General features: G+C 50.0%; 2 protein-coding genes across 3 annotated transcripts; one reads left to right on the plus strand and one right to left on the minus strand.

The window, feature by feature from the left end:
- The first annotated feature begins 514 nt into the window (after positions 1–514).
- LOC142988709 (fibulin-7) lies at positions 515–3,916 on the plus strand. Its single transcript, XM_076137944.1, has 7 exons — positions 515–604; positions 1,092–1,245; positions 1,331–1,501; positions 1,698–1,940; positions 2,025–2,162; positions 2,258–2,393; positions 3,556–3,916. The coding sequence occupies exons 1-7, from the start codon at positions 515–517 to the stop codon at positions 3,914–3,916; spliced, it is 1,293 nt and encodes a 430-aa protein (XP_075994059.1).
- A 1,477-nt stretch (positions 3,917–5,393) lies between these two features.
- glg1a (golgi glycoprotein 1a) lies at positions 5,394–20,663 on the minus strand. Of its 2 annotated transcripts, XM_076140784.1 has the most exons (27): positions 20,253–20,663; positions 16,407–16,436; positions 16,102–16,188; positions 15,312–15,527; positions 15,009–15,212; positions 14,751–14,822; positions 14,425–14,611; positions 14,014–14,228; positions 13,783–13,904; positions 13,591–13,692; positions 13,234–13,387; positions 12,746–12,787; positions 12,275–12,412; positions 12,078–12,164; positions 11,819–11,881; positions 11,565–11,678; positions 11,371–11,459; positions 11,161–11,278; positions 10,982–11,074; positions 10,761–10,898; positions 10,525–10,648; positions 10,236–10,378; positions 10,027–10,128; positions 9,783–9,890; positions 9,565–9,685; positions 9,366–9,472; positions 5,394–9,252 (listed from the first exon to the last, which is right to left on the minus strand). In XM_076140784.1, the coding sequence occupies exons 1-27, from the start codon at positions 20,583–20,585 to the stop codon at positions 9,085–9,087; spliced, it is 3,477 nt and encodes a 1,158-aa protein (XP_075996899.1). In that variant the 5' UTR covers positions 20,586–20,663; the 3' UTR covers positions 5,394–9,084. The 2 variants fall into 2 exon arrangements, with proteins under 2 accessions (XP_075996899.1, XP_075996900.1); XM_076140785.1 differs by lacking the exon at positions 12,746–12,787 and having other exon boundaries at positions 20,253–20,661.
- Positions 20,664–20,950: the final 287 nt, after the last annotated feature.

A 20,950-nucleotide genomic window follows, 5' to 3' on the forward strand; every position in this document is an offset into this window, starting at 1 on the left:
GATGAACACCGTGACATGATGTGAGTGACGGCAGCTGCAGGTCATTGTTGCGCTCGTGGGCTGGGGCCTCTGCTGCTCTGTCATTAGGAGCCACACAGCGTTATCCTGGAGGGCTAGGATTTCACAAACTGGCTTTTACCGTCGGTGTAATTGGAGCAGACGTCACATTCCTCAGCCGGGGAGTGAATTTGGAAGCAGACAAGTGGCCGACATGTTGCTGCCTTGTTGATGATGATTAAAAGACGCCACTTCCAGCTGACTTTGCCTTCTAATTTGGCAGTTTATTTTGAGTCAATGCTGACGGATCAGGAGTGAAAGCGTGTTCCAGATGTGCGTGTTCTTCTCCTCCTCCTCCTCCTACTCCTCCTAAATATCTAAAAGGAGGAGGGGAAGACATTTGGCAAGTGCCCTCGAAAAGGAGCAGCCGGGGCAGAGCTGCTTTAGTCGCCGAGGAGACAGACTGAGTGAAAACAGCTTCGATTTCCAATTTGCTGTGCGTCAATCAGGCCGGAAGATGTGCGAGTGTTTGGCCAGGATTGCGAAGGCTGTTTGGGTTGTTATGGTGATGCTGTGTCTTCATCAGCTCTCGTCTTCCTCTGGTCAGGTGGGTGGTTTCCCTTCACCGCTGCCTTTAACTCATCATTTGTAGCTTTTGAGATTTTTTTTATTGTGGTTTAAATGCAGTTTAAATTGAAATTAGAGTAGAACTAGAATAAGGAAGCAGGTTGGTCTTTCATCAATCACTCGTTACTTTTTTCTTTTACAAATCTATTATTTTTACTGTTTCCTCTTTACTTTTACTTTGATTACTTTATTTCAATATTGTGTGTCGTAAATTATCTTTAGATTAATTTGTTCCTATTTTTAATTCCTTGTAAAACGTGTATAACATGTTTTTTTATTTATTTATCACAAAATAACATTTAAATGTAAAAAAGCTAAATAGATTTGTTGTGTCTTGTTTTTCCTTGATTAACCACTAGAGGCACTGTAGGGCACAGATGAGTTCCCTGGTGTTTGTGCATCAGTGTTTGTTCCTCCTACCTGGATCCCAGCTGGATGAACAGATGTAAATGTGATTCTGCCCACAGGAGTGTCCGTCCAGTCAGGAGCTGCTGAACTCTTTGCGTCAGATGGAGAAGATGCTCGTGACCCACGAGACGTCCTACCAGCAGAGTCTACGCTCGCTGAAGAAGAAGCTGAGCGCCTTGCACAACAGCACCATGGCAGTCTTCAAGAAGAACTGTGAGGAAACTCCTTTGTCTCCATGTCTCTTGGTGTAGCGCCCCCCACAGGAACATGAATGAAAGTGTCCCTGTCTGCTCTCCAGTGTCCTGTCCCAAACCAGAACCTCCCGCTCACGGACGCAGGCTGGGGAGAGTTTTTAGCGTTGGACACGAGGTTCACTTCCTGTGCAAGCCAGGCTACGAGCTGATTGGTCCACGGACCAGAGTGTGTCTGGAATCTCTGAAGTGGAGCGGACAGCAGCCCCTGTGCCGATGTGAGACACACACACACACACAGATTTCCATGCTCAGAGCTTGGCATGTGGACGGTGGGAGGTTAGGTGGTGAGGTGTTCTGCTCTGCTACCATCTAGTGGTGACTGAGTATAACACAGGCAGTCTGAATGGTTGTCTATGAACAAAAAATTCAATTGATTGTTGCTGATTTGTCCTCCTGTTTTCTGCTTTTCAGTCTTAAACGGCTCCTTCAACTCCCTGCCCTCCTTCTCTCCTGCTGCTCCTTCATCCTCTTCATCCTCAAACATCAATGCTGCTCTGTCATCATCTTCACCCTCTCCCTTACACTCTTCCCTGCCCACGTCTTCCTCCCCCTCCTCCATCCGTCCGTCTCACTGCACTCACTTCCTGGGTTCGACTCGCTGCACCTGCGACGTGGGCTTCACCATCTCAGGGCGCGACAACAACATCTGCACAGGTAACAAACATCTGCAAGTGAACATAAATATTATTACAGTGAGCAAGATGAGATGTTTCAGAATGTTGACTCTTTGTGTTTCAGACATCGATGAGTGTCGCCTGTTTCCTCTCGGGCAGCCCGGGCGGCTCTGCGTGCATCAGTGTGTAAACACACCGGGTAGCTATCACTGCTTCTGTCCCGCCGGCTACGACCTCTCCAGGGACGCCCGCAGCTGCCAAGGTCAGGGTTCACAGGTCACATCATGAGTTAACACTAACATCTGAAGGCTTGTGGCCCGGCCGTCCTGATTCTGACCCCTGTGCTCCTTCCTGCAGACATCGACGAGTGTGAGAGCCGCATGCACAACTGCACAGCTGATCAGGTGTGTGTGAACACCTACGGAGGCTTCCAGTGTGTGAGGGTGGAATGTCCGCACATGAAGAACGCAACGTACATCAAGACGTCACCAATGTAAGAGTCCTCATCATAATGTGACCTCATACCATAGCAACACGGAGATGTTCTATAGATAGAAGAGTTCAAGGTTCAAGACAGGGATGTGCTGCCCCCTTGTGGCTGCACTGTGAAAAGCCTCAAGGTCTTTAGTTTAAAAATCATAACAGCTTATTTCTTGACCCCTTTGTTCCGACAGAAGGGAGGTGATTGGTTCGTGGTACTGGCGACTCTCTTCTTTGTTGGTTTTCCATGCTTACAGCCATACAGTTGTCAGTTCAAGTTGGCGTCGTTCATTGCCCGCCCTTCTTTTCGGAATACAGGTGTGAAATACAATAACGCTGGCGACGCGGCCTGAGCCTCCTCTGTCCAAACAGAGCAACAAACAGGAGACTTGCGTGAAGTTAAAGGTTTCTGCGTTTCAGCTGCATTCACACGCCGTTGGCAGACTTGTAGGCGTGCTCACACGTCGTTCCAGGATGGCGTCTGCACGTTAAGTTGATGTTGTGCTGTAAAGAACCTTGCGTCCTTCCTCTGGACCTGCTGATCCAGCGCAGGGTCACGGGGCTGCGATCTATCCCAGCATTCACAGGGAGAGTAGAGCCTGCACAGGGCGCCAGTTCAGCTCAGGGGGACAGACAGATAACCATTCACGCTCACATTCACACCTACAGGCGATTTAGAGTTTCCACTTCACGTCACCATGTGGGAGGAAACCTGTGGAGACACAGGGAGGACGGACAAACAGCACAGTGTGATCCAGAGCTTCTGCTTCTGCTCCAGCCCACCGGGACAAACCCCAAAGCTCAGGGCGGTCATAATAAACATCGTAAACACAGCGATTACAGCGGAGATAAGACAAAGAAACCCGCTGAGAACAATGGCCACGGTCGCCCACACACAGCATTCCCTTTCTGCCCCTCTGGAGGTTTGGAGCCAAACCCCCCACTGGGATTCACCTCAGGCTGAGGCCGATCACTGCTCAGAGAGGAAAGCTGTTTACTGACGCCGCTGTGGGTTTGAGAGTTACTGCGGCAACCGAGTGACAAGTTGACGTCTGGGCAAAGGATGGCAGCTAGGCCGTGTCACACAAACATGGGGTCAAAGGTCAAGACCATCACTGAACCTACGGCCACATTGAGTTTTTTTGATTGTCTTGTCTCTCTGTCTCCCCCTGCAGGCGCTGTGACAGGAACCCCTGCATGCTGGGCGACCAAGCGTGTGCTCAGGCGCCTAATTCCATCTCCTTCCACTTCCTGTCTGTGGTCTCAAACATGTCTGCCCCACGCACGCTCTTCCGGGTGTCGGCGGCTCGCGTGCTGGGAGACACCCTGCGTTTTGGCCTGGCCGGAGGAAGTGGGCGGGGCCACTTCAGCGTGCAGCGCTCGGGGCGGCAGACAGGGACGCTCCTCCTGGTGACGCCAGTCCAGGGTCCGGCCGCGCTGGAGGCCGAGGTGGAGATGAGCGAGCTGGAGCGCCACGCCCTGTTAGGACGATACCTCACCAAGGTCACGCTGTTCGTCTCCCCATACGAGTTCTAGAAGGGGGCGGAGCTTTGGGTTTGGGTGCAAATTTCGGACTCAATTTTAGTGAAGCAGCCCCATTTTTCCATTTATTTATTTAGCTACACGCTGAAATATTGGAACTTTGTTTTGAATATGAAAGAGTGAAGATCACTAAAGAAATCCATCACACAGAAATAAATTTGATTATAGATTCAGGTTGTTTGTCCTCGGAGACGAAGCAGAATGAAGCGTGTTGACGTTCTCACCACAAGAGGGCTTCACTCACTGTCAACAAGCTTTTAGACCAAAAGAGTGAAAATTACTTGATCAAAATAGTAAACAGTGTGTGTGTGTGTGTGTGTGTGTGTGTGTGTTTTCAGTAAACATCAGGCTAGGTTAGCTTTGGCCTGCTAATACATAGAATTATCAACCTAAGAAGAAAATCAAACGTACCTTCCCTCACCATTTTCTCTGTGCTTTAAGAGGAAGTGGAGGCGTTTATGTCACAACTGGAACACGTGTGTAGCATCCCGCTTGGCTTTAGCATGTTGTTGGTTGTGTTTCTAACATCCAAACTGAGCTAATGGAGAACAGACAGGAAGCTAAGACTCTTCCTCTCCTGTGATTCTGGAGGTGATGAAGAAACATGTATGCTAATGTGTTAGCATGAACACCGAGTCATGCTACTGTAAAGTTCAATTCTCTTCACGCTGCAGAACAAAGAACGTTTATAAGAAAGTAAAAACAATGTAATGTGACTAAACGTTCCCTCTTGTGTTCAGTTGTTATTTCTGTACTTCCTGTTGCTCCCACAGAGATCTTTTGTTATACATTTGTCTTTAATCATGTTGCTAAAGATGATCGTGTTCAGGCCGCAGAATAAACATGTTTACCCTCACACTCTGTCCCAGAGGACATCAATCACCGCCTGATGTCTCCGGCTGCTCAGGGACGCCGGAGACTCCAGGTCCGGATAAATCCAGATGTGAGGTCGATGTGTTTTGGTCTGAAGAATTTAACACCATTCTGTCAGACGGGCCGAGACCAGACAGAACACACACACACACACATACACACACATATACACACGCATGCTTATGTGTGTGTGGAGACATTTTCACACACACATACAAGACAGAAAACACACATGCAGACAGACAAAAATACACATTTATGACAAACGCCTATACACAGGCATCACACACACACACACACACACACACGGAGACACACTCTTTAACCTCTGAGGTTTTCTGTAATATGTTTATCAAAGATGTACAGCCAATCAATCAGTCAATGATGCTAGATGGATTCATACTTCTGCAAAGCTAACCTACAGTGAAAGGCATTGTGGGTAAACAGAGGTTACATAGGGTCAAACTCTTGCTTGCATCCCCCCCCCAAATCCATCTGAGTGGCTGAATACTGTGAGGAGGCGGGGCCAGATGTCTTGTGTTCCCTTCTAGAGTAGTTCCACTTTCTCACATTCATTGAAAGCAAACAGACAGCAGAGTAGAAACCTTGCAGACTTTATTATTATTAACAAACTGTCCAATCTCATCTGTACAGAACAAAAACGAAAAAGAAAGAAAATTGGACAGGAAGTCAAATCAGATGATCATGAACTCCACAAAATCACACAAAACATTGTTACAAAACAAACTTTCACTTTCATCACCGCGTCTTCATCGTCACACTGGACCACAGTAGAGCGACCAACCAGACAATCGCCAGGAGAACGACATCGCACAGCGTCCTGAACAAGCAACACACACTCAGGGCAACACATTCATAGAGAAACACTCACAGCAACACACACTCGCAAAGCAACACACACTCGCAGAGCAACACACACTCACACAGCAACACACACTCGCAGCAACACACACTTGCAGAGCAACAGGCACTCATGAGAAAACGCAGTCACGCCCACATGCACCTCTGCTTCCTGTTGTGTGGCGTTGCAGGATGTTCTGTACAGTGGATCCCCTGGGTGGGACGGTGATTAGGCACACTTTGAAAAAACCAACATCAGATGGAGAAAAGCCAAGGCAGTTCAACGAATCAGAACGTCTCATTTACAAGCAGGGGCGGGGCAGAAGGGCGGGGCAGCAGGGCGGGGCAGCAGGGCAGGGCGGGGCAGCGACCACCACATCATTCTTTCACAGATGTTACAGGCTAACTGCATGTTTGAGTCACATGTACACGTGTTCAGACGCAGCAGAGGTTTGAGGCGACGTCGTCACAAGCTGAGATTTCTGTCGTCACATCGAGACCAAAAAGCTCGACGGACCTGCGGCGCTCTGAGCTCGGACACACGACTGAAACCCAAACCTCCGCTGCCTTCCCCCCCCCCCTTCAGCATCAACAGACTGTAGGTGAGACGGGGGCGACATGATTGGTTAACTGGTATCATGTGACACTGAAACATCGTACTTCTACGTCCGTGCGAGTACGGACGCAGAGGCTTTGTAAGGATTTCAGCTCAGCTCAGCCAATCACAGAGGAGTTGCCTGGTGAATCTAAACATGCCCTCAGCTCACCTATGAATGGAGAGCTAGAAACAACAATCTGACCCAGGATCAAATGTCATGAATCAGGACTTGAAGACATGCAGTGTTTATATTGGAAAGCTATGAGGGAACTCGACAGGAACAGATGATTAAAGAAGAGAAAAGGTTTTAAGATGTCAAACTCCAAATCTGGAGCTTATCAACGTCATCACTTTGTACAGTTTGTTCCCTCGAAGTGATGAAGGAGCTGCAGACATGCATCACTTTCAATACAGAGAGCTTGTGCCTTGGTGTGTGCGTGTGTGTGTGTGTGTGTGTGTGTGTGTGTGTGTGTGTGTGTGTGTGTGTGTGTGTGTGTGTGTGTGTGTGTGTGTGTGTGTGTGTGTGTGTGTGTGTGTGTGTGTGTGTGTGTGTGTCCTGGATCAAACTTAAAGGCGAGTGGTCCTTCAATGAAACCCTCCATTTCAGCTGCCCCGCCCCTTTTTTTACCATGACAACATCAAACAGCAACACATGTAGTCGCAGTCGTGATTGTCCAGAATTCATTTACCACAGCAGAACCAGAATGCCTCAAATAAGCCAACGACATCATCATGCACACTAAAGAGGGAGCTCAGCCGCGTGGTCTCCTGTGGCGTCCTGGCGCTTTGGACCTTTATTTTATTGTTGTTACCACGGCAGCCAGGAGTTTGACTTTACTCTCTGAAGCGTTACCTCTGCTCGTTGACGCTGGAGGGGAAAGAAAAGATGAAGCGTCCACGACTGCAAACCCCCCCCCCCCCCCCGCAGGGAGGAGGGGCGCCCCCCGGTGGTGGACAAAAAGGCAACCAGAGAACATTCAAATCATAGAAGAAAGATTGCAACGTTGACCTTTAGTAAACAAATAAATAAGGTTATGACAAAACAATATATATATATATTTATAGATATAAAAAGAAGGAAATGTGCAATGATTCCAGTATCTTTACACAAAAATGTTCACATCTCTATAATAATCTAGAATCTTTTTGACTTTTATTTCTTTACTTTTTTTGTTTTTGTTTTTTTTGAATTGCTCTCGACTTTTTCCCCCCCATACCGACCAGCACGACTCCGTCAGCCTGCGAAGGTGCGGGGCTTTGGGGCTCCAGACAAACACAACAAAGACGAGAGGCGTTTTCCTGCGTCGGTTCCGTTCGTCACATTTCTGATTCTGAAGCATGGAGTGTCTGAAGACCGTTCCGTTCGTCCGCCGCAACAAGAAAAAGGAACGTCGGCTCTTTGTGGTGCAGTCCTTTGTAGAAACTTGGCTCCAATTTCTACGTCTTTATTCTCAGTTTCCATTTCTTGCCTTCATGACCCAGAAGCAAAGGAAAAAGGTCAGGCATGTTTTCACTCAGTCCGCACTACATCACTACATCCTGTTTGAGGGAAACAAGAGGACGACCTGATCGGCCTGAAATGTAAAAGGTGCTGATGGATCACAGCATGCACACCGCTGCACCGTCACCGTGACGACCCAGGCTCCGCCCACTGTCACACGGTATCAATCAATCACAGATTCTTATGATTTGGGGATCACATGTGGTCAGATGAGCGTCGGACACTAAACCTCATTTCGCTCATTTCACAGCTCCCCGTTTCATTTTCCTATTTTTGTTTCAGCATCAGAACTCCAGTGAGGGAAACTCAGCCGACCTCCCAGGCTCCACTTTAAGGGTTAAAATAAGACAAATTGGGACCACTCCAGACTTTGTGCCAGAACACAGAAAATCGCCCAGATGGCACACACACACACACACACACACACACACACACACGCGACCCTCACCTTCCTAATCGACTGCTGAAACAATGAAAAATAACATTTGGGAGCAGCAGGTGGCCGTGATGCGTTTATGGCACAAGTCGTGGTGGGAAAACAGGGACTCACTACTAATTCTATTTCCTGTTGGGGGAGGCGCTTTATGCAAGCTGTCCGCTGTCGCAACTGTGGCTTGCGGCCGCCCGCCTGGCAGTCTCACGGCAAAAACAATCTAAATAACACACAGACAAAATAACCAGAACCTAACAGCCCCCGGAAAAACAACCTAGAATACAGTGGGTCAGCCTCTCTCTCTCTCTCTCTCTCTCTCTCTCTCTCTCACACACACACAGACACACACACACAGACACACACACACACACTGTAGTCATTGAAACACTGGAGTCCCTAAATGCAGCACAGACCTGCATCTCTATGATGGTATGAGCGGGGCGTTCAAATGCTGCAGGAAAACCTAACGCTTTATAAAGTTGAAGCACTTCTGAAACACAGGAGACAAAGAAGAAAGAAAAAAGAGGAAGGGCTGGCAGTGGGTGTGGCCTCTTGGAGTGGGCGGGGCTCATGTGGAGGCACAGCAGAACAGCCGAGCCCACTTTTGCCAGGGGATTGTGGGTAAAGTCGTTCCGACGTGGTCGTCCCCACTGAGAGATGAGAAAGCTGAGGCGGGGCAAGTGGACAGATTTGGGGGCTTGGTACCAAAAACGTGGCGTTTATGGATGAAAGGGGGGAAGCAGCGCCACACTGGGGGGTCTGGGACACAGAGGGGCGTTTAGGGGACCCTGGGGAAAGTGGGACTGCTGGGTCAGAGGAGATGAGTTTCTAGGCCTTTCCTGCAGGGGTTGTTTCTTTCTCCAGTTTGGTGTGTCCTGGGGCAAGTGGGCGGGGGTCTACCTGTCCTTCAGCTCCTGAGTGACGCGTTTGGTGAATCTCCCGCACAGCAGCCCCATCATGAAGAGCACAGCCACGCCCGCACCGATCACAGTCAGGATGTAGTTCTTGGATGGCGATGTCATCACCTGCATGGCGAGGTCTGAGAAACCTGCAGCGGGAGCCACCTGACAGGAAGAGGAAACGTTCACTCAGCTGGCAAATGGTAAAAAAAACAAGGCTCACAAGAGGATGAGGAGGGTGTTTGAGTGACAGAGTGAAGGGGGCGTGGCTTGCGTACCTTTGCAGCGTAGCTCCACATGTCGATGCGATCTTGAAGTCTCTTCTTGCACTCGGGCTGCAGACGAACACGTTTGTCCTGCAGCGCCTCCATCAGGCAGGACATCACTGAGGACAGACACACAGATCAGACTTTCAAAAACACATTCCCTTTGTTTAGTCATTTGTGTGACCGTGTGTGCGTTTGTTTTTGCACTCACAGCGCCCTCGGCCGGGTGGGATGGCAGCACACTGGTGTTTGATATCCAGAGCGCACGCCGTGTGGAGGACGGGGTCGACGAAGATGTCGGCCTTACTCTCCTTCAGCATGTTCAGCACCTCCTGCAGGAGGAAGAGGAGTTAGACATGAAACCCCACAGACGCTCAGCAGGTAGCTGCAGATCACAGGGTTCAGTGAACGCAGCGTGGGGACGTTTACCTTCTTGCATCCTTCCTGTTTGATCTTCAGCAGGTTGACCTTCAAACACTCCTCCACCTGACCCGTCTGCTCCTGAGCCGCCGCTTCCTCCGAACACAGCCGAGAGATCTGCACACACACACACACACACACACACACACACACACGTGACGGATGTTTCCAGAAGCATAACAGGAAGCTTTCTTCATAGAGCGACGTCACAGCGACTCTACACGCAGAGCGACAGGTGCAGCTGAAGCTTCACCTCTGGTGTGCAGTGGATCTGCAGCTGAGGGTCCAGCCTGTAGTCCAACGCCGACTCCAGCAGGATGACCCGGATCTGGTCCTCACAGTCTGGAGACAGACGCTGCAGGGACACACACACACACACACACACACACACACACAGGTCAGCAGGTCATTATAGTGTATAGATCATGTATGTATTCTTGATCTGAGGCTCTGGCGTCTTACCTGGTCTGCGTATTTGAGTTTGAGGCAGGATATGACCTGACCCTCCAGCTCGCTGTCGGCCGTGGCTTTGTTCAGGATGGGCTGGCAGAACTTTGGGATGTCGGCTTTACACGCCTTCCTCAGCACCGGGTTCAGCCTGTAGTCTGGGAAACACACGGATACCAACGCTCACTTAGCTCACCTTAAAGCTTATTAAGGTGTGTGTGTGTGTGTGTGTGTGTGTGTGTGTGTGTGTGTGTGTGTGTGTGTGTGTGTGTGTGTGTGTGTGTGTGTGTGTGTGTGTGTGTACCTGTGTTCTGGGTGATCTGCCTCTTGGTGATCATCTGTTTACATTTAGGATCCATCAGTTCGCTGTTCTTGTTCTGTTTCAGACACTGCAGGACTTTCTTCCCTTCCGACTCCGTACAGAACCGCTGAGACGCACACACACAAACACACACACACACACCTCAGACTGGTGCTACTGCAACAAAGACAGTGGTTCCCCTGGCCCACCCTGATCCTGTGCTGCGTTCAGGTGCTTACCCTGATCATGTGCTTGCAGACTCTCATCAGCTGGTAGTCCAGCTCAGGATCAACCATCTCCGTCTCCTGCAGCTTAAAGATCCTCTGGTGGCAGCGCTGAGTCAGCTGACGCTTGTTCTCCTTCAGACACTCGATCACCTGTGAAGAGGAGGGCGGCTGTGACACGAGACTCCACACACAAATGTGCGTCTGTGTGTTTGAGTGTGGTTGCTGTTGCTGACCTGTGCGTTGCCGGGGGCTACGTTCTGACACAGCCTGTTGATGTCCGGCTTACAGGAGTCAAAGAGCTCAGGGTCCAGTCTGATGTCCTCAGACTGCAGGGAGTCAAAGCAAAAGAATAAACAACAAATACACAAAGTAGCTGTTGGTTTTAAACTGACTCAGACTGAGGTGAGCGTACCATCTCCACCTCCTCCACACGCAGCTGCTTCCTGCATTTGACAGAGACTCTCTGCTCCTTGGCGTCCTGCAGCGTGTCGTTCCTCACCGTGGTGCTGAGGCAAATCACCACGTCCACCCTGGGAGACACAAAGACACACACTGTCTCACACTGATCCCTGTAAAGCAGCACAACAGCTCAGAGTGATGAACATCTGTCCGTCTGTCTCACTTCTTCTTGATGTTGGGACACAGTTTGAGGACGTCCTCCTTACAGGCCGTCTTGAACTTGTAGGAGAAACGGAACTCTTTGATCTGAATCTGCAGACAGACAGGCAGACAGACAGACAGTTATTGATGCTTTGATGAATGTATTTTTTGTATCTGGGGCCGATTGTTGGGTGTGTGTCGCCCTCTGCTGCTCACCAGCTGGAAGTGTGTGACGCCCACAGCACACTTGTCATTCATCTCCTTCTGATGTTTGTTCTGAACCAAACACTCCATCAGATCACCGGTGTCAATCTGGTTATCAGCCACCTCCTACAAGAGGGAGGGGGGGAGACAGGGAGATAGAGGGAGGGGTGTGAGAGGAGAAGAGAGACAGGTAGAGGCTAAACCTAAAACTGCCAAACAGAGCAGTAAAGAGAAACGAATGTCAGACAGAAGCGGCGGTGGCGTACGTGGCAGTGGGCCTGGATGATCGGGTCACAGGCTCGCATCAGCAACGCCTCGATCTGGATATCCTGAGGACAGGAAACACACACACACACACACAGCCAATCAGATCACACAACAAGTCTGAAGAAGAGATTTAGCACAAGCAAAATAAATACCTAATATATTTGATAATTGAGACAGAAACATGTGTGGCCTGGCATACACTCTAAAGGGGGATTTAGCATTGCAATGCATTCTGGGAAGCACCAGCTGTGTAATTACCTCCGACTCCAGCTCAGTCAGGTTTCCCACTATTTCTCTGCAGTCCAACACCAAATCCTCCAGATGATCCTGAAGACAATCCAGCTCCTGCACAACAACACACCAGCTGTCAATCACCGCACACACACTTCACGCTTTGTTCAAGCAGAACAGGAGTGAAGGATCTGGGTAGTCTGGTCAGCTCTGATCTCCTTCACCTGTCCAGACTCGGTCTTCTCGCTGCACCACTTCCCCAGGTCGGTCATGCAGCGTCTCTGCAGCTCAGGGTCCAGCTTCACATCCAGCGCCCTCTGGTGGAGAATCCTCTGCACCTCCACCTTACAGTCTCTGGAGAGCTGAGATGGGACAACAACGGGTCAGTGACGGCCAGAGAGCGGCCAGAGAGCGGCCAGAGAGCGGCCAGAGAGCGGCCAGAGGGCGGCTGAATGTGCAACACTTTAATTTCCTTTGTTTGATTCATCAGTGTGATCGCCTGAACGTTTTGAATTTCAGCAGCAGATGATTCAGATCACAGGTCAGCTGCTAGCTTCAGTTATTACACCGTATCAGATCCGTCATGCATGGAGAATGAATCATGAATCACTTCCCCTACACACCTCTGTCATCATGACAGCCTGGACTACTTGATTATCAGGATGGTCAGCGGTTTAACAGCAGCTTGTACTCACAGTCAAACCCTGGTTTCCTGCATCAGACGCCCTGTTTGAGAGCTACGAGGACATTCTGACATCAGTGAGAACGTCCACATTCTGCATGGTACACATGTTACACTGCAGTGACCACTGCAGGTCACTGGATATTTAGCAGTGGAAGCTCATTGTGTGGTTTTAAGTTCAGGTAGACAGAGCTTCATCCCAGTTTGATGTGGATCATACGGATGTTTACCGTCACATGTTGTCTCGTGGTGCTGAGAGCATCGTCTGCGCTTTCTAAACCACATGCACACGTGTGTCAATACTACGTTACTATGGTGACCGGGTCCACAGAAGGGATTGTCCGAGGCCTCGACCTTACAAAAGAAGAATGAACAAACTGCCTCATGCTCCTACAGTGAGTCTGCAGTATTTTCTTCTTCCTTTCTCTCCATATGGTCACCATGGTGCAGTGAGGTCTATGCTGAGGGATAGAAGTGTGAATTCTCGGATGGTGTGCTCACCCTGCGTCCCTGGTCCACTGAGCGGTAGGCGTGGCGGTACAGACAGGAGAAGATGGCTCCGGGCGGCATCATCTCACTGGTCTCGTTCCAGCCGTGAGTGTGACAGAGTCGAGACGCGTCACCCTGACACTTCTTATACAGGATGGGGTCCAACCTGGAGAGCAGCAGGCAGAGGAGAGACGTTTGGAAAACCTGCAGATCTCATTCTGAACATCTAAACAAGCAAACATGTGAACAACACACTAAGCTGACATTTACAAGCTTCCTCATTCTAAAACGTCTCTGCATGAACATTAGGGTTGATGTGTGGGGTCACGGGGTCAGACTAACTAACTAGGTCAGTAGCTCAGTACGTACTTCCAGTCTCTGGCGATGAAGTACTGCAGCTCCAGCAGCCGGTGCTCACAGTCCTCCACCATCTTCTCCGTGTACAGATGCTCCATCAGGCACGACAGAATCCTGCAGGATCAACAACAACACTCTCATCAACGCGTCCTCTACAGCAGACACCAGCAGAGACGAGGTCACCTGGAGGAGGAGACGTCTTACATGGGGTCTCCGTTGCGGATGTGTTTGCAGGCGGTTTGGATGACGGACTCGCAGGCCTCGTTCAGCGCTCGGTCGATGCGGTAATCGGCGCCGGGGTCGGCTTCCTGGATCAGAGTCTGGAGCTGTGGGAGGAAACCACAACATCAGATTTAGACCCCGACAGATGGTTCTTAAAGGGAAGTGAAAGAGGACTGGACTGCAGAGCTTTGTCTGGACTTTGTCATGACTCACCGCCCGCTGGCAGTTGGGGTCGATGGCGCCCATGTCCCCTCGGCCCACCCTCATCAGGCAGTGCAGGGTGCGTCCTTTGCGGTGCAGACCGGAGCAGTGACCCTCGATCTCGCTGCGGCAGTGCAGCACGATCTCCGGACTCAGAGAGAAATCCTCCATCAGCATCCGTCTGTAGTCCATCATCTCGCCCTGACACTCGCCGCTGACCACACGACCTGAAACACACACACACACACACACAAACACACACACACACACACAATTCAGCCCCTCTTTCCCAGAAATAGAGCTTGACAGAGAGACAGAGCGGTAAACAGAGCTGCAGGTCTGCTCTCCTCTGGACCAGAACTTCCCCAGTAAAGGTCAAAGGTCACATGGACACAAAGGTGGGTCAGAGGAGGAGCCTCTTACCTCGATGCACAGCTGACTCCAGGCAGAGCAGCAGGTAGGACAGGCGAGCCTCTCTGGCCCGTGGCATGTTGGTGTCCACGCTGCAGCGGTACTTCTTCAGGTCCGACTTACAGGCTTTGGCCAGCGAGTAGCTCACTTTGTAGTCCTGAGCAATCAGCTTCTGACGGGTGGTCAGCGCCTCACGACACTATGGACACACACACAGACACACACACACACACACACACCGATCACTTCAACACAAATAGTTGAGCCACAAAGTATGATTGATAAGTTCTAAGCCCAGAGAAGAATGCAGAATAATTCCTTTCAGACGACGCACTCACCCGCTCAGACATGGCCTCCTCAAACTTGTGATTGAAGAGACATTTGTACACTCGTCCCTCTCCAGCAAGAGTCTGGAAATCACAACAAAGCAAACGCCGCTCAGTAAACAGCAGAGAGGAGGTTTACTATACGGAGGCTTCAACAGAGGCCTTCATCCAAACTCATCTCAAAGTCACAATGTCTTATGTTTGTATGTCAGTCTTAGGAAGTTGTTAATGAGGCGGCAGGATCACATGACATGAGTGCTACACACTCACGTTTTCACAGAAGCGTTCCCGATCCTCACGGCAGGAGAAGTACAAGTATCTGTCCAGGTGGAAGTCGTCGGAGGAGAGCTCAGCGACCCTCATGATGGACTTCTTACACTCGTCCTTGATGGGATGAGCCCCCGGCTGCTCCTCGGCCTCCCGGACCAAACCTTTCTCCAGACAGGCGATCACCTCGCCCTGAGAGTGGACGTCCTGCTCACAGAGGAGACTCATGTCACAGCAGCACATTTCAGGTAACAAACAGCTGATGAGGTCAGGGGTCAAAGGTCAAGGTCTGGCCCTCCAGCTCACCTTCTCTCCGGTGCTGATGCTGCCACACCGCAGGGTGTTGATGTCTTCTCGGCACTTATCCATGAAGCCACAGATGAGCCGGTAGTCGCTGAAGACGATGGTGGTCATCTTGGTGATGTACTGGTTGCACTGGTAGTCGCTGATGTTGCCGCGGTGATCCACCAGGCAGGACACCAGATAGCCTTTGCCCAGCTCCTCCGAAGCACATTCTTTAATCTGTAAGAAGGAGAAACCGGGCAGGATGAGGGGAAACATTCCATCCATGAACACCAAACAAAGTGAAAACTGCTGAATCATCAAATAGTTGGAAGCTGACAAGAGAATCCAGGATGATTTAAGGTGTTCAGCTTTAAAAGACGCTTTTATCAAAATTTGTACCTGTGCTGAGGAGCAACAACTTCCTGTTCACCAGTGTGTGTTCTGGCAGGACTCGGTAAATGTCTATGTGTGTGTGTGTGTGTGTGTGTGTGTGTCTGTGTGTCTGTGTGTCTGTGTGTCTGTGTGTGTGTGTGTGTGTGTGTGTGTGAAGGCTAAATATCTCAAATGTGCTCCCACTTCAACGAATCCGACATCAGCGCCCGAGTTACTTTCTGGAAAAATCATTGACTTTTGTAAAATCGCTGAAATGTTGCGTGAAGCCGTACTGGCAGTGTGTGTGTGTGTGTGTGTGTGTGTGTGTGTGTGTGTGTGTGTGTGTGTGTGTGTGTGTGTGTGTGTGTGTGTGTGTGTGTGTGTGTGTGTGTGTGTGTGTGTGTGTGTGTGTGTGTGTGTGTGTGTGTGTGTGTCTGACCTCAGATATGGTGGTTTTGCAGACCTCCACAGCTACAGACTCAAACTTCGGGTCAGTGGTCAGGTTCAGCTTGTAGTTCCACAGCAACTGAGGATGGAGAAACGTAAAACATCTGGATTACACAGATTTATAGAGAAAACTGAAGAAAGCAGAAGCCGATCAGGACAGCACAGGTGTGTGGTGAGAGTGTGAGGTGGCGTTCACAGCTGAGTCCTTTAGGTAGGAGCATGCTGTACATCTCACTGAGACTGAGGGATGACACAGTGCATGCTGGGAAGTTTATGAACAGAAAGGGGAACACTTACATGGTTGCACTCGGCAGCGATCTCCGTTTCCTGGAGGAGACAAACAGAGAAACAGAGTTTAGAGCTTTACTGTGAGTTTACGGCCTCATTTACTGACCAGTGCTTCAATTTGACCGTAGCTTCCTGTATCATTATTTATTCTTTGCCTGTCCTCCTACATAACCTGGAAGGACAATGAGCCAACTCTACACAGAGCCACCAAGCAGCACTAAGGCCATAATCAGGTTAAGCTTAGTCCAGGTCAGTATGGGCTGATACTGAGTGTGTCAGGGCTGCAGGAGGAAGCAGCCGGTCCAGTATCCTTCAGGTAAACAGGATTATAAACAGACAACTCAAACACCTGAGACCACAGGTCCAGGTTCAGCCCAGCAGCCCTCAGAGCGCCGCACCTTTGTGGACACACTTTGGAGTTGGGGTGTGTATATGTGTGTTCAGTGCCACCAAGTTACTTTCCTGCTGTGTTGCATTGACCTGATGTGACCTCTCAGAGAGCAGCTAGACTCCGCCTCCCCACAACCACAGTCAGCCCCAAAATCCCTTATTGTGCTCCCAGTGGATAATGCTCTGTGTGTGTGTGTGTGTGTGTGTGTGTGTGTGTTATTTACAATGTATTTACACACAAGCATGTCTATAGCCATCACATAGACAATAACCAGTGTGTTCCAGCCTGAATGAGGGTGTGAGTGTGGCAGGTTCAGGGCAGACAGATGTGACAGCACAAAGATCATCCAGTCATCATCCAGACACTTCCCTGCTAAAATGATATTCTAGTGGCCAAAGCTTTGCACCCGGGCGTGGCGGGATCCTGCTGACAGAGGAAACACAGTGAGCAGCAGGCCGGTGTGTTTTCACTCATGTGTGAGGAGAGTGAGAGCAGCAGCAGCACTTCCTTCGTCTCCTCGTGTTTCTCATTAGAGCACAAACTCTCTCCCTCTCACCGTCTGACCCACATTTACTATCATGGATGAATGTGGACTCAGGAGCACTTTAGAGCTTTCTGTTCTCTTTCTGTTCTCTTTTCTATTTCTGAAGCTTTATATTGGTTTTGAAGTGGAGGCAGGGTTGAGATGAGACTCTGTGGTTCTGGGTGAGGATCCTGGACACACACTAACACACACACTCATCTCCATGTAGCTCTTTAGCTACAGAGTCCACAGTGATACACGGACTGGAGTGTACTGATGTCACAAACTAGCCATGGCACAAACTGCTCCATTATAAACTGTCCACAAGGATAGGACACACACACACACACACACACACACACACACACACACACACACACACACACACACACACACACACACACACACACACACACACACACACACACACACACACACACACACACACACACACACACACACACACACACACACACACACACACACACGCTCTTTTACTTCAGTCTCCACTGTGTGCCGTTATTTCCGTTGCACAGCCGAGCTCGGTGGCGCTCAGGTGTGTGACAGATGTGTGTGTGTTTTCACTACCGCACACTCAGAACAGGAGGGAATAAAACACAGCTCTTTACAGATCAAACTGTGAAAACCCAGGGAAATACTGAACAAAAGCACCGATTAATTAACACACAACAACAACAACATGTAAAGAGCGCGATGAGCTGACCAAACACTGTCGTCAGGGTAACGCTTGTTTGAGCTTCATGTTTACTTTGAGAGAGACTTCTTCAGACACTTGTGTGGGGCTTCTGCCTGAGCTGCAGCACAAACAGCCAGGTTCTACAGATCAACAGTCCTCTGATGATGGCTGCCTGATCGCCCGGCTCACAGCTGTAGGACGACATCCAAAGAGAGAAGGAGGGAGGAGGCAGTGGTCAAGTGTTTCATCCTGAGCAGGAGAACCTTCCAGAGCCTCCTCCCTCCGGACTCCCAGCCTCCACACCACGTACACAAAACCACAACCAGCAGGACCACTGACAGCGGGCAGAGCAGAGACGCAGGAATGCCATGTGTCTAAAAGCAGCTCTGAATCAGAGCCTGAGGCCGAGGCCGTCGGGACCAAGGTGGACAAGGAGCCACACCCAAAAGATTTGGGTCACAGCAGAGAGACGACACGGCTGACATTTCTGCTGCAAAAACAGAGGGACGGCCCCCACAGGGACATCTGGGCAGGCTGAAGAATGACTGAGGACTTCTGATTGGACGTCTTGTCAGTATTTTTGGAGTTGGAAGTTGGGAAGTTTTGGTGTTTAATCGTCACAGTATCTTGGTTACAGAAACACATCACAGTCATCCAGTTTCAACAAACAAAGACTTTTTAGACAATGAGAAACTATTTAGGTCCCCGCCGTTCAGGACTGCACTTTCACCACGGCCCCCCGACGGCGACACACAGAATTACGAGGCTGAGGGTGAAGCTGTAAGCTCCACTTAGCATACAGACAGCTAATGAGCTAATGAGCTCAGAGAGAACACACAGGGTCAGGATGAGAGCCTGAAGGTGACAGACGCAGACCAAACAAGAAGAGCAAACTAACTCTGAGCCTGTGAGCGTGTGTGCGTGTGCGTGTGTGCAAACAAGTACATTTAAATAGCTCAGGGGAAGACACACACAAGCCAAATCACAGCTAAGAAGCTTCCTGTCTGTGTGTGTGCCTTCCTCTTCTTCAGCCTCTGTATCTAAATCAAATCGGACTCCATTAAAGTAATACAACCATCATTTTCCAAAATGTGTGTTGCTTTAAAGTGTCATCAAATCTAATTGCCTCATCAGGTGTTGTCATAGTAAAACGCAGTTTATGAGCCTCAGTTTGTGGGCGGGGCCTGACCTAAACACTGAGTTGGCGTCATCAGCTGACTGCTAACCAACGCCACTGTCTGTCTGTCTGTCTGTCTGTCTGTCTCTCTCTCTCTCACACACACACACACACACACACACACACAGACACTTCCTCAGTTCTTAATGGTTTCCTCCTCAGCTCATAACCCTAACACTGCAGTTCCGTCTTCTATCATCGGTATTACTAACTCACTATATTAAAGCTGGACCACACGCTCACTTAAGTACAATAACTACTATATTTCATGTAACTAAGTGTTAATCCAACCCATCAACCGACTTCATATAGTAGTTCTTGATCTCTTATGATGTTGTCACTAGTGAATAAAGTTAGATTTCATCATCAAAAATGACGCAAAGGACTTGCTTGCAGAGATGGCATGCAGCTGAAAAACTACTTGCAGCCGTTTAGGCTCAGCCTCTCCTGGCTTAAACCTGAGTCTGAGCCTAGTTTAGCCTTCAGCCCTGGATGAGCCGCAGGTCCTATAATCGGCTCTGCCCGCCGGGTGACTCTCTCTGCGGCGAGCCGGTGGCCAGCTCGCGTCCCCACTGTGTTCTGTGAAGTTAGCTTCGTCCACAAACCAGCCGGGTGATGCTGCTCAACACACTGCCAAGTCTCCCCACACAGCCCGGTCTGCTGGGACATTCGACTCGGACTCTATTCCCCATGTAGCCATGTTTACCTCTGCTTAAGTCTGTGTAGCTCCGTGAAGCTGTGTCACTGAGAGGAGAGGAAGCTCCACCAACACTACACTAAAACTTAGATATTGTGAGGAAAGTCCGTCCCGCTGAGTTTTCACATAGAGCCAAAATTAAATGTGGATCAAATTGATTGTAGTTATCGCCAGGGGCATGTTCTACACAAAAACTAATTTTAAACAAAGACGTGTAAAGCAGAAATGAGAGGATTTTGGGGCGAGTTGAGGGTGACGTTCTCTTGATAAAGAAGCTATCGGCTAACTACAGCAGCTAACCTAAGCTAGCAGGACGGTCCACCAAGCTGGCACACCCCGGGAACCACGGCAGCTTGTCCGGCTCCTTTACCTCTTTCTTGTCCTGCAGACACTCCAGCACCGCCAGGTTGTTGTTCCAGGATTGTTTGGGACAGAGCCGGGTCAGGTCGTCCCTGCACACCCCCTCCTCTGCCAACTTCCAGCCGGTAAGGCGCTTTCGGGGCGACGAGGCCCCAGCGCCCGGGCTCCTGTCAGCTGCTGCCGGGTTCACTGCAGCGGGTCCCGCACCTCCGGCCGGGTGCGGAGGGTTTTCCGCATTTACGCCGAATTTGGCGATACCGTGGGTTTCTCCTTGAGTGTGATGCAAAAACGACAAGATGCTGATGAAGAGCAGCAGCAGAGGAACACGTATACAGTCCGCCATCTTCACACAGCCAGTCAGCCTGCTGCTGCCTTCACGGCCTTTGGGAAATGTGCCTTTCGTGAAGCGTTCACGTCCTGTGGGAAATACGCCTCTCACGGTTTTTCCCAACCAAGACTGAAATTTTGACCAGTGCCGTCATGTCAGTGTTTGTGTCCATGTGACCTTTCACCTTTACCGGGAAGTTCTGCTGGTTTCTTGCAGCCTGGTCCAGAGGGCAGAACTGCGGTTCTGTTTACCACTCTGCCTCTCTGTCAAGCTCTATTTCTGGGGAAGAGGAGCTTGAGGCTCTGCTGAAGGCGCTACACAGCCCCTCCACCAGGGGCAGCAGATTTTGGGTAAATCGCATAAACTAACCCCCTCCTGAA

Source organism: Genypterus blacodes, unplaced genomic scaffold (assembly GCF_046128005.1).
Source record: "Genypterus blacodes isolate CSIRO-AG114 ecotype Tasmania unplaced genomic scaffold, CSIRO-AGI_Gbla_v1 ptg000015l_1, whole genome shotgun sequence".
Lineage (NCBI taxonomy): Eukaryota > Metazoa > Chordata > Actinopteri > Ophidiiformes > Ophidiidae > Genypterus > Genypterus blacodes.